The sequence below is a fragment of the Pteronotus mesoamericanus genome, unplaced genomic scaffold, assembly GCF_021234165.1.
Source record: "Pteronotus mesoamericanus isolate MK-2021 breed Mesoamerican mustached bat unplaced genomic scaffold, CSHL_Meso_final contig_40, whole genome shotgun sequence".
In the NCBI taxonomy this organism is placed as follows: domain Eukaryota; kingdom Metazoa; phylum Chordata; class Mammalia; order Chiroptera; family Mormoopidae; genus Pteronotus; species Pteronotus mesoamericanus.
Genome location: NW_026555150.1, coordinates 12,209,358 through 12,222,598, shown reverse-complemented (window position 1 = coordinate 12,222,598; position 13,241 = coordinate 12,209,358). Strand labels below are relative to the sequence as shown.

The 13,241-nt window shown below is 37.3% G+C and overlaps 1 protein-coding gene across 1 annotated transcript in view; it reads left to right on the top strand.

Moving 5' to 3' along the window:
- The window catches only part of FRMD7 (FERM domain containing 7), a 35,752-nt gene extending 26,582 nt beyond the window's left edge, over positions 1-9,170 (top strand). Inside the window, exons 6-12 of the mRNA XM_054576981.1 lie at positions 1,194-1,308; positions 1,495-1,642; positions 3,847-3,942; positions 5,325-5,488; positions 6,824-6,892; positions 7,010-7,085; positions 8,088-9,170. Of these exons, the coding sequence (XP_054432956.1) occupies positions 1,194-1,308; positions 1,495-1,642; positions 3,847-3,942; positions 5,325-5,488; positions 6,824-6,892; positions 7,010-7,085; positions 8,088-9,170 (1,751 nt within the window). The remainder of the gene's footprint in view (positions 1-1,193; positions 1,309-1,494; positions 1,643-3,846; positions 3,943-5,324; positions 5,489-6,823; positions 6,893-7,009; positions 7,086-8,087) is intronic.
- The last annotated feature ends 4,071 nt before the right edge of the window (positions 9,171-13,241 follow it).

Genomic DNA, 13,241 nt, shown 5'->3' with positions numbered 1-13,241 from the left:
TTATGATCAAGGATAAACTGCAAGTAAATAAGCCAGTGGGTGAAAGACAAATACCATATGATCTCATCTATAAGAGGAACCTAATGAACAAAAACAAACTAATGAGCACAATAGAACTAGAGACGTAGAAACATGAAACAGTCTGACCGTGACCAGAGGATAGTGGGGAGGAGGGTAATGGTGAAAAGAAGGGGAAGGGACGAGACAAAGAACATGTATGAATGACCCATGGACATGGACAACAGTGTGGGGACACTGTAGGAGTAGGGGGTGAGCTGGCAGAGGAGGGTAAAGGGGGAAAAATTGGGACAACTGTAATAGAACAACAATAAAATATTTAAACTTCAGGAAAATTTTTTTTAAAAATCCATGTTTTTTTTTTTTTTAAGCCAGAATGATTTATCTACTGGGGATTACAGATAGCTGTGATTGCCTTGCATTATAGTTAGGAGGCTGAATTAGTTTGTAGGGGCTGCCATAAAAAAAATGCCAGAGACTAGGTTGCTTAAATGACAGAAATTAGTTTCTCATGTCTGGAGAGTAGAATTCTGAGGCTGAAGTTTTGGTTTCTTCTGAGGCCTCTCTCCTTGGCATCCCTCATGATGCCGTCCTTACCTGCTCTTACCTCCGTGCACCGGCATTCCTAGCATCTCTCTGTGTGTCTAAATTTCCTCTTTTTATAAGGATACCAGTCAGATTGGATTAGGGGACACCCTTCTGGCTCATTTTAACTTAATCACTCCTTTATAGACCCTATCTCCAAATACAGTCACATTCTTGTGTGCTAGGGGTTAAAACATCAATGTATGAATTTGAGAGGGGGAGAAACAATTCAACCTATAACAGAGACTGAACAGACATGGAAGAGACCATAAACAGAATGCAGGAGAAGGAAGAAAACAAAATAATATGTGAATTTAGGGTTTTTAAGACCTACATTTTAATCTATGAGTTACGCAGAGACTTCATAGCATTCACTGCTTTTGATTGAAAAAAGAAGCAGTTAGACTCCCCTGCATATCCTAAACATAAATATAAAGAAAAACATAAATAGGCATAAAGCAGGGCAGGAGGCTTTGGATGCATTGGCTGCAAAGAAATGGCTGTTTTGGGGAGGTCAGCGGGTCTACTAGATGCTCCATTGCTTACCCCCTCAATGGTAATGTGAAAAATGTCACTTTTCTATTATGCAGCAGAACTGGGAGACTTTTATGAAGAAACAGATAAGAATCACTTGGCACAAACCCAGTACTTACCGAACCAAGACTGTTTAGAGAGCAAGATCATACACTTTCATCAGAAGCACATGTAAGTACTTTAACTGTCACCTGCTTCTTCCAGCAGGGAACACTGCAGCTGGGGACAGCCTCTTAAAAGCAAACTCTTCAGTCAGAGAAGCTTCAAGCCCAAGAAAACATGGAATTCCTCATGAAGCTCTCAGGGTGAAGTTGTCATTCATGTTGCATTTATTAGGCTCATAAATTCTTCTTGCAGTGGCAGGAGCCCAGCTGAATCTGATATTCTGCTACTGGACATAGCAAGGAAGTTGGATATGTATGGCATCAGGCCTCACCCCGCCAGTGACGGTGAAGGGATGCAAATCCACCTGGCTGTTACTCACATGGGAGTACTGGTGTTACGGGTAATGACTCCTTCCTTTAAAGTACCTCAGCTTTGGGTGTTATCTTGGTTCAAACTTGAGTGTTTGTTCCCAAGGTGACCCAGCTCCTCAGTCTTACCACCAGCCAGAAAGTGAAGTGATCCTTAGAAGTGTTCCAAGTCCATCTTATCCCCTCAATGTGGTTTGCTTCCATCTGCAGTCTGTAACTGACTGTTTTGATTCTGAGGAGCTCACACATTAGATCAGGCAAGCATGATAGAGAGAGGAAGCCAAGAGGCTCTTTGGAACTCCTAGACTCTAAATAAGAATATGGATTTTGGCATCCTAAAAGCTTAGGCTGTGACAGATCCACCAGAAACAACTCAAAGGGTCTAAAATGTGGTGTTCTTATCCATTTACTGGTTTTATTGGAGGCACCCAGTGTCAGCCAATAAAGAATGGGTGCCCAGTCCTGCTAGCAATTGTTTCTGTTTACTGGTTCATCTTTACCCATGACTTTGTGACTTTGTTTTCCAGGTTGGAAACCAGCTCAGGGCTCTTTCTGTCTTTAAACCTCACTCCTGGGAACTTGGGAAGAAGTTATTTTTTTTTCAGTATTTTTTTTTTTCAGTCTATTAGGTCTACTCGCATCTGTGAACATTCAGTGAATTTAGATCCATGTTAAGGGTCAAGAACACTTGCTTAAACTTTGAAATGAAAAGCAGATACCAAGGCAGGTTTGGAAATGAATCACATGTGTGAGAGGAAGTGGTAACCTCAGACCCATTGACCCAAAGGACCAAATTAGAGCAGTGAAATAAGTCACAAAGCAGGTCAGGTACAGACTCAACTAAAATAATCTTTGCCTTCTCCTTTATTTGGTTATGAACTTTAGGGCATGCGTCACATTAGTGGGTAAAAGACCAATGGATCACTGGCATACCTGTTCACACAGGATGAAAATTTAACCCATTCCACTCTAACTCTGACCTTTGGTATTTCCTACTATATGGGAGTAGATGGGGAGGGTAGACAAGCAAAGCTGTGATGTTAGCTGTGATCTCTTTCAGTGTGAATATTTCTGTGGACAGTTGGGAACAATATAACTGGTCTATTTTGTCCTACCCAAATCCAGTCAAAGAATAGTTGGTATTGAGTACCTTCTGTGCGTTCTTCATTGTATTATTTTCTTTTAAAAAAACAAACCCATCTTTATTGATATATAATTTTCATCCCACAAAATTCATATGTTTTACCTGTAAAATTTAATGGATTTGAGAGTATTTACAGAAATGGGCAGCAATCTATTTTATTTGTCCTTCTGTCAATATATTTATTGTGCATTCACTCTGTGCTAGGTACTGGAGCTATTGAGGTAAATAGGAATTATCCTGACCTTGTGAAATTTGCATTCTAATAGGGGGAAGACAGATAATGAAACAAGTAATTGTTGGGTTGGCCAAAAATTTGTTTGTTTTTTTTTTGTTGTTGTTCCATAAGATGGCTCTAGTAGTGCTTGTCTTTAACTTCATCTGAAACAATTTTGTTAAATTGTATGATGACAGCTGTCATATTAGCGTGCATTTAAAAATTTTTATCAAAATTGGTGAATTTTTTGTTGCCACTTCAATATTGAAGATGGAAGAAAATATGCAACTTTTTTTCAAATATTATGCTTTATTATTTCAAGAAATGTAAAAGCACAACTGAAACACACAAAAAAGATTTGTGCAGTGTGTGGAGAAGGGACTGTGATTGATTGAACATGTCAGAAGTGGTTTATGAAATTCCTTGCTGGAGATTTCTTGCTGGATGATGCTCCATTGTTGGGTTAAACCAGTTGAAGTTGATAGCAATCAAATCGAGACGTTAGTTGAGAACAATTAATATTACCATGTGGGAGATAGCTGACATACTTAAAATATCCAAATCAATAGTTATTGGTGAAAATGAAAAATGTGTCCTTTATTTTATTGAAAAAAACATACAGACTTTTTGGCCAGTCCAATATAAGCAAATATGATGTGCTCTGTGCTAGAAGTACAGGATGCTAAGTAATACATGTGAAAGGGGTATGTGTCCCAACTGTAATGCCTTCACTGGCTTCTACCAATGCAGGCTTCATTGGCTTCACAGCTTCTACCAAGTATGACAGGATCAGCCTGCATCTTCTAACAGGTTTGCATTGTCTGAAAAACCAGCTTGTGCTGACTTTCATCCTGAAATCAGTTATGTTTTCATTATAGGGAAATACAAAGATTAATACTTTCAATTGGGCTAAAATCCGCAAGTTGAGTTTTAAGAGAAAGCATTTTCTCATCAAACTTCATGCCAATGTCTTGGTAAGTAGCTTTCTAATAAATTCTGTTACTCTCTGTTCACTTGAGATTTCTTGGTTGTTTCTGCAAATGGCTTTAATGTGAGTGATGAAAGCTAGCTGGCACTGAAGGGTGATGTGCTCCCTCTTCTGCCTCTATATAAATAAACCAGAGCTTTACTTAGCCATATTTTTACTAAAGGCAGAACAGAAAGAAATCCTATTGGCAATTCATAATGAATAAAGTACTAGGAAAATGGGGTGGCTGGGGTGAAAGATAAGTTTTCTTAGAAACTATTTTTTCAGGGATCTGATGAGTCACATAGAAGTGACCAGATCTAAGACTATAGACATATTCATATGCTCTTGTCTGCTCTATTTTATGAAGTATTTTAATCTTCTTTCCTTAAGCAAAAATAATCAAACACCTACTACACACCAAATAATTGAACACCTACAATTTACGAAAGCTATGTGAGGGATAGATGTATATTAAGCAAAAGCAATTATTGGTGAAGGCTTCTTTGTACAGGATAAGAAAAAGGTACCAGAAAGGATGTTCTTTTTATGACTATAAAGTAAATGAAACATATGTATCAACTTATATCTTGACCTGCAGAAGATCCAGTAGTTTGGGCTTCAATCTTTGGATCTTCTTCTTATATAGAAACATCAGGAGACTGTATCCAGCATGAAGCTCATGGAAAGTCTCAGGGATTTATATAGGAACATGGAAAGGAATAAGAGATTGGAGGTGCATTCAAAGTGGGCTGGTGAGGCTGCTGAAAATATGGCTACACCCCTGCAGTGGGAAATGGGAGTATATAGTGAATCAAGGGAATAGGAAAACCTTGACTTTCAGGTCTGGAAAGCTAAGTTCCCCCAAGAGCAGATTAGAGTATGTTAAATGAACAATACAAAGCACCATAGAACAAAGCAACATAGAGAGGAATAAGTGTTTCTAGTAGGTATATTAAAAAGATTTATGCATATGTAATCACCCTATAAAGCCTGCCATCTGTAAAGAAATCTTCCCCCCTCCTGTTTCCTGTTTTTCATTTATAGCTTGTTACCTTGAAAAGTTGCCCTTTGATGTTCATTTTAACCTAATTTACAACTTCATAAGAATGTTCCTGGCAGAGAAGAGGGGTAAGAAAGTGTTTGAGGTGAGGGGTGTGGGCAAGGTAAGATTTGCTTCTTAGACAAGGCTGTTTTTGAGCAGTGGCCCTCACTGTTTCTTGAAATGTTGCCAATCATTTGGTTTCAGTAGGTGTGAAGCCTTCAGGGAGCCAAGTGAAAAACCAGAAGCTGCATGGGTACCAGGACCAATAGTTTGGAAGGTGTTGGGATTTGAAGGTCTTTATATTCTTGAAGGCTGTTTTGCTTGATGGAAATTGGTTTATACAGGTGTTGTGCAAGGACACCTTGGAGTTCACCATGGCCAGTCGAGATGCCTGCAAGGCTTTCTGGAAGACTTGTGTGGAATATCATGCTTTCTTCAGACTCTCTGAAGAGCCCAAATCAAAACCCAAAGCCCTTCTCTGCAGCAAGGGTTCCAATTTCCGCTACAGGTAATTTAATATTGCATATAGGTAAACTACACACACAACTTTTAAATAACATGGAAGGCAGTAGGAGGAGCTTGGATTCTAGAAGCAATAATGAATTCATTTCAATCACCTAAAAACGATACCCTTTACTGCTCATTCTCTGTGTAACACATTAAGTCAATATTTTCTAAATGGGAGGCAGTAGGAAGGGGATGCCCTACTTAAGGGGTTAGATCGGAATCTCTGCAAGAATGAGGAGACATGTGCAATTTGAGAAAACATATTCACTGAAACTATTGTTTTGCTTATATGAAACTTACATGCAAGCCATGGAAAAGACAGCTCAACAACACCTTTTGGTGGTGGTTAGGCAAAAGATAGCATGAGAAAGCATGAGAGGGACTAAGGGATTAAAAAATTTGTGTAATACTGCAATAGAAGCTCCTTACTACAGGTAACACCTTGGAGGAATAGAAACGAGACCTAAATAAAATCTTGTTTTTTCTTGATGACACCACTCTAGGAATTCTTTGGAAGAACCTTTCAAAACTCCTTGCTAAGATGAAAGTATTCTAATAAAATGTTTCCCATATGGGATTTTTCAAATAGTGGAAGCCTGCTCTAGTAAGAACTGAGATTTTTAAAACATGCATATTTTTATGGAATCTTTCCAAAATGTAATCTATAGTTCCTCATCTTCTTAAACAGATGATACTGATCATATTTTACTATTTTTAATGGACTAAATAATTATAAGTATCATTTACTATCCTCTGCAGGTAGCTGTAGTACAGTGATGGCCTCAGGATGGGGAAGACATGTCAGACCCTGTACCTCAGTGATAAGTGACTTAGACTTGTGGGGCTTTATTGTCCTTGTGATTATCTTTTTTGGATCTTGCGTTTCTCCCAGTAGTCAGCTGGCTTTTTTCCTTGTCTGACTCACTGGAGCAACCGTCTTCTACTCTTCAGTTAGCTGTTTTTCTTCTGTTATGCATTAGGAAACCAGTTAAATAGCCTCATTAGAAATCGTGTGTAAATTTGGAAGTAGGGGAAAAGCCTATAAAGAAAATTATATTAGTTTCCAAGGCTAGAATTTTTAACTGTTATGTAGCTGTATTAAGAGACTTAAGAAAAAAATGTCTCTGAACTCAACTCTGGGTTCTGAGTAGTTGAAGTTGTACTATGCCTGATGGCTAGCTAAGTGGGTATTATTTTTAACATGGTGGTCAAAGATTCATGACATATGTCATCCATCCAGACCTTTGATCTCCACAATAAATGAGTCTTTTGAGTTTTAGTAGCCTACTGGTTTACAACTAGCATTAATAACATATTTATCATGTTCTTAAAATAGTGGAAGAACCCAAAGGCAACTTTTGGAATATGGAAAAAAAGGGAGGTTGAAGAGCTTGCCATTTGAAAGGTACATGATTTTGTTTTGTGCACTCTCTCATTGATTTTAAGTTGAATTCAGAGATTTATATGCATTCCATATTCACATAATGACCATTTCAATTCATTCTTCGTTTGGTAATTTCAGAAGACATTATCCATCTCAGTACCATGAACGACAGTGCAGGTCCTCACCAGACCTCCTCTCTGATGTCTCAAAACAAGTAAGCTTTCTGAAAGTGCCTTTTTCTTTAGATAAGTGTAATGTGTCATTTCCAAAACTTCCAAGAATTGATTCTGTCAGAATCTCCCAGTGTGTAAAAAGGTTACTATGTTTAAGTAAGTTAGCCTCCTGGGAAGGTCTGTTAGCTCAGTATTTCTAGCTAATAGAAGACCATTTTTTTTGCGATGCTAACATCTTGCAAAATGTAGAGCCAAATGAATTTCTGACTTCATATTTTTAAAAATAAAGGCTCTGATTATTTACTGATAAAAACCTTAAGGATTAGAGAAAACTATAAGGTATTGGGTTAAGGTTTTACAGTACTTTTGCTGTATAATTCTGTAACTTAATTTAAGAACAAAGTGCTATTCTCTTGGAACTGTGAGATGATGGCTTCATTTGAGTATGATAGTATGAACCATGTTAATGTTTATTTCACCATCACTAAAACAATTAGTTATAAGTCTCAAAAACTCTCATGTCTTCAGTCAAGTTACAGGCAGTTTTTATCTGGAAGGAATCATAAAGATATATCATTGAAATGTACCTTCTAAACTACAACCTTCTCATGACATTCATAGGCCTCATCACCATTTTACAGAAAATAGGGAGGAAGAAGGAGGAGTGAGGTTAGAAGACTTGCCTAAGGTCACATAGCAAGTCAAAGGCAGAGCCACTACCAGAAGTCAGAACTCCTGGCTCATGATATAACTACTAAACCATATTGCTTAAAGAACAATGCTGGCTGAAGTACATAGAGAACTTGGAGGTTGGGAGTGGGGTGGCATTGAGAAAGGACAGTGTCATGTGTATTTTTGCACATGAATTTGGATATGGTACAACTTATTACCCCTTCTATCTATATCAACTGTGTAATAGAAAATGACTTAAAAAAACTTTGTGAAAAACCACCTTTGCGAAACTTAAGGTTAATTTAGATCCTTGATCCCACCCCAACCAAATGGCCTTTGCCTTCTTTCACCAATATGTCCTTTCTCTCAAGGTGGAAGATTTGAGACTAGCATATGGCAGTGGGTACTACCGAAGTGTGAATGGAGTACATGCATCTGAGCCTGTGCTAGACAGTAGAAGGAGAAACTCTGCAGTGGAGGTGACATTTGCAGCTGAGCTGGAACGTTCCAAACCAGAGGCAGATCCCACATCATTACATCAGTCGCATAGTAGTTTTTTCCCTTTTATTTATACGGATCCTGTCTTTAACACTGACCCAGATCCTGACAATGATCCCAGGGACTACTTTGAGGAACGAAGTGCTCTAAGCTCCTTCCAAACAAGCTGTAAGTTTGCTGACAATCGCATGAGCACCTCTTCTGGCCTTACAAGCAGAGTGAGTCCAGCAAGAAAGCTAACTTACACAGATGTGCCCTATATTCCTTGTGTTGGTCAGCAGGTTGATATTATGCCTCCCCAAGTCTTTTTTTATGTAGACAAACAACCCCAGGTGCCCAGATGGTCTCCAAACATGACAGAAGAAAGGGAAAGGTCAGACAGCCATCTAGATCCCACTACAATGAAGGCAGCCAAAAGAAGCCCAAGGAATATCAGAATGAAGAGCTTTCAGCGAGACGTTCAAGAACTCCAAGAAGCTATGGCCAGGACTAGTGGTAGGAGAAACATCAATGTAGGTCTAGAAGACACAAATTTAGAAGATGCATTTGCGTGTGATATTCAAGAGGAAACCCCTAAACGGTCCCAGAGCCAATCAGACATGAAAACTATCCGTTTTCCTTTTGGGTCAGAATTTAGACCTTTAGGACCCTGTCCTGCTCTGAGCCGCAAAGTTGACCTGTTTACTTATATGTTTGCAGAGCAGGAATTTCCAACAGTTCTAATGGATCAGGGAGCAGCAGAAAGTTATGTAGCTAGTGAATCCAGTGATTCTGAATCAGAGATTAAGCCAGACTATTACTCTTTGTATGCTAAAGGACTGAAATTGCCCATGGCCAGCATCCGCTTGTCTTCTGGTAGTCTACAGCTAGAAGGAGAAGATGAAAATGTTTATTTTAAGACACCAACTGCTGAAGACAGGACTTTGTTAAAACCATGTAATTATTTTTTAACTTAAAAGTACAAACTCTGTGACCATTTCTGCACCAGTTCTGTTATCAAGTTAGGTAAGGAACCTTCTACAGAAACCATTTTCTTAGTTACTATTCATTGGTATTAAGGTAAATCTAAGTTTGGGCACTTAGCTTACGAAAGATCCAATTGCAGCAGAGTTCATCAAGCTCCACTCTTCTATTCCCTCTGAAGGGACTGTGGAAAATGCCCTTTCCTCATTAGCACTGTGGTGAAGTGAGGTAGGTATTTGTCATCTCCACGATACATTTCCCCATAGAGACATTATAAATGAAATTCAAGCCCCTTAACACTGAAGAATGGTGACTCTGTGTTGGCATATAGAATTGGCTTCTGATGTCATGTAGTGATTTAGTAGATTGTGACTGTGTTAGTTATTTTATTCTTCAACAGTACTATGTGACTAAAGGTTTCTGTCCTCATTATCTTCCCAGTAAAAATAGTCCTGTAATGTTAAGAACTTCAATTTTTGTAACATATGTTAAGGGAACATGGCCCTCCTAAAGCTCAGGAATGTAATGGTGTCATAGACTCTCCCAACAGAACACAGTTCATAATTTATCTAGGACTTGGCAGAATTCTAAACCTTAGAAATTAATAAATGAATCAATTTCTAAAGCCAGATATACGCCTGCTGAGGATATTATGTCTAATATTACTTCTCTATTCTTTTTTTCCCTCAACTATTATATGTAGTGAAAGATAAAGGCTATCTGTTGGTTTATCTAATCTTCATGCAAGGATTTTTTTTTGCTATATTTTGTTGCATATATGTAGGTAAGGAAATGAGATGAACACTATTTTAACCAAGTGATGGAAATCATTTATTTAAAAAGCAAGTTGTAAGTATTATCTTCCTTTTGTTTTAATACATTTCAGGAGTGATTGGGTCTAGACTGTTAGTAAGGGAAGGGACAGTTAGAGAACAAGTAAAAGAAGGGAGGCAGGCGGAAATGCATAGTCATGAATAAAGAAGTAGTAGAACTGGGTTAGCTGAAAAGAAAAAGGACAGTACTACAGTTAAACTGAGTTAATAAACCAAAATTCTATTTTTGACCCATTCAGAATTTTTCTACTATTCCTCCTTGAAGGCATAGCATTCTATTTAAGAACATCATTTTTAATGGATTTTAGTGTTAAGTACAACATATTTATAAGATAATGTTAAGTACTAACTTAAAAAAAAGGATGCAATTATATAAGCAAGCTATTTTTATATATGACTTAATGGAGGAAAGATGGATATAATGGGTTCCTTATTCACCTAGTCTTCACATCAGAAAAATTACTTTTAATATACCTCCCTCTATACCTTTCTCATATTCTAGCATTTTCTTCTCTGCTCCTGGGATCTATCCAGTAACTTACAGGTGTAGAATAGTTAAGAATATACAGGGGTGGGCAAAAGTAGGTTTATAGTTGTTCATATGGAAAAAGACATGCAGGTTATGATTATGCAGGATAGAGGTAGGGGGTAAGGGGGGAGGAGAGGAGGGGGAGAGAGAGAGAGAGAGAGAGAGAGAGAGAGAGAGCGAGCACTGATTTGTTGTTCCACTTATTTATGCATCCATTGGTAGCTTTTTGTATGTGCCATGACTGGGGATTGAACCTGCAACCTTTGCATATTGGGATGATGCTCTAACCAACTGAGTTATCTGGCCAGGGCCAGGTTATGGTTATTACAATAGTTTTGTTAACTCTGTGTTTTTTGGCATACTCACAATGGTAAACCTATTTTTGCCTACCCTTATATTGAAGTCCAATCACCTATATATTAATCTTATATACCTCAAAGTCATCTTAAGTTCATCTTTGACCTTTTATCTAGGAAAAATTCAAATTCACTTAGGTGTATATGCTGTTATTTCAATTTCTGCAAGTCTCTGTAAAATTTGTTTTCTTTAGACACCTATAGGATTAATATCTTTTAAAGATTTTCTAATAAAAACTATAATCAGAGGTGACCATATAATTTACTGTCCAACCTAGGACATTTTTGAGTGAAAGAGGACTCTATTACTAATTTTGTCAGGACAGGAGGCAGAAATGGTCACTGTAGCTATAATCAATGCTTAATAAAAATATAAAGAATGTGTTTCATGCCAATTCAAAAGAACCTATGCACCCCAATGTTCATAGCAACACAATTTACATTAGCCAAGTGTTGGAAGTAGCCTAGTTGCCCATCAGTAGATGATTGGATCAAAAAATTATGGCACATATACACAATGGAATACTACGCAGCAGAAAGAAAATAAGAACTACTACACTTCGCGACAGCATGGATAGAACTAGAGAGCATTATGCTAAGTAAAATAAGCCAGGGGGCAAAGGACAAATACCATATCATCTTAACTATAAGTGGAACCTAACTAACAATACAAAGATGCAAGGAAAATAAGACCAGCAACAATGAAAGAAAAAAAGAAACCGACAGAGACGAGAAGGAAGGAGGGAGTGGTGGGCAGGGCAAAGGAAGGGAAGGGTCAGGTCAAGGAACATATAGCAAGGACTCATGGACAAAGCCAAAGTGGGAAAGGATTGAAGGAGGGACAGAGGGGAGGGGGCGGGGGAAAGTGATGGGGGGAAGGCAGAGACAAATGTATTTGAAAAAAATAAAAATAAAAAAATAAATAAAAGAATATGTTTCAGTTTTCAATGGAAATACTGGTCTTAAAGTTCCAACAATAAATTAAACGGCAAAGGAGAAATAATTTGAAACAATTAAAATACCATATATAGCCCTGGCTGGTGTGGCTCAGTGGATTGGGCACTGGCCTGCGAACCAAAGCATCGCCAGTTTGATTCCCCGTCAGGGCACATGCTTGCGTTGCAGGCCAGGTCCCCAGAAGGGGGCACGTGAAAGGCAACCACACATTGATGTTTTGCTCCCTCTCTTTCTCCCTCCCTTCCCCTCTCTCTAAAAATAAATAAATGAAATTTTTTTTTAAATATCATATACATTCCTCAAGAAAACAAACATTGAGGGCTGTGAAATTTAAATATTTATTTTAACCCACCAAAACACTTCCCCTAGAAACAGTTTACAGGACTAACAACTAGAGTGAATAGGCAATACAATTTCTATTCATGATGCAATTGTGTTGTAAAGTTTCAAATAATTGATTTACAAATTGATTGCTTTTACTTTTACAAAAATAGTCATTTAATTCATGATATGCATGGCAAATTTATTCCCTGACCTCTATAGGTTATAAACTGTAATTGAATTTCAGTTACATAGACGTTTTTAGCTGAACTATTACTTCAAAATACAATGTGTTAAAAGTAATTGTTAAAGTATAGACACCAATAAAAATAACTTTCTTGGTATATGACAACAACTTATTCAAGTGTCTTTATTATTACAAAAAAAGAACAGGTAATGGCCACTTTGACTAGAAACTGTACTCTTTAAGAATATCTTCTAATATTTAGCAATTTTCAGATTTTTAAAAATGACTAAATGACCTTTGTGTAATAACTAAATTGTGCAGTTCCAAACAATAAAACATTAAGTATTAAAATAAACTAATATCAATAATTCTACAACTACAGTCAGAACTTAGGGAGGATATATACACACGCACACATACATACTGTGCTTAAAAAAGGCATTATCCACATAACAGTACCATAAATATAACTGAAAATTAATCGTACAGTCTAACTTACCTTTGTAGGGACAGAAATCATCCTGTACTATGGTTATTTCCATATGAACTAGAAAATGCCTACTTAAATATCCTTTCAAAACTGAACAAATGATGCTTATGTACTGGATGATTATGGAGAATAAAAATGTATAAATAGTTTACAGGGTATTTTACTACCATGACAAAAATATGCTGGTGTAAATTATATTCCTACCTGTTGTTCAGGTATTTAATCACATGATAATCCACTTTTTAAGCTCCCTAAATCCAAGCATATACTATGCTACTTAAATTGAAGATGTTAAAAATGAAGCCTGACTAATTCCTACAGTATTACCAAAATTCCACCCTTGACTAATTGGAATTGCATTAAATCCCCAACCATGTTAAATAAAAGTTAA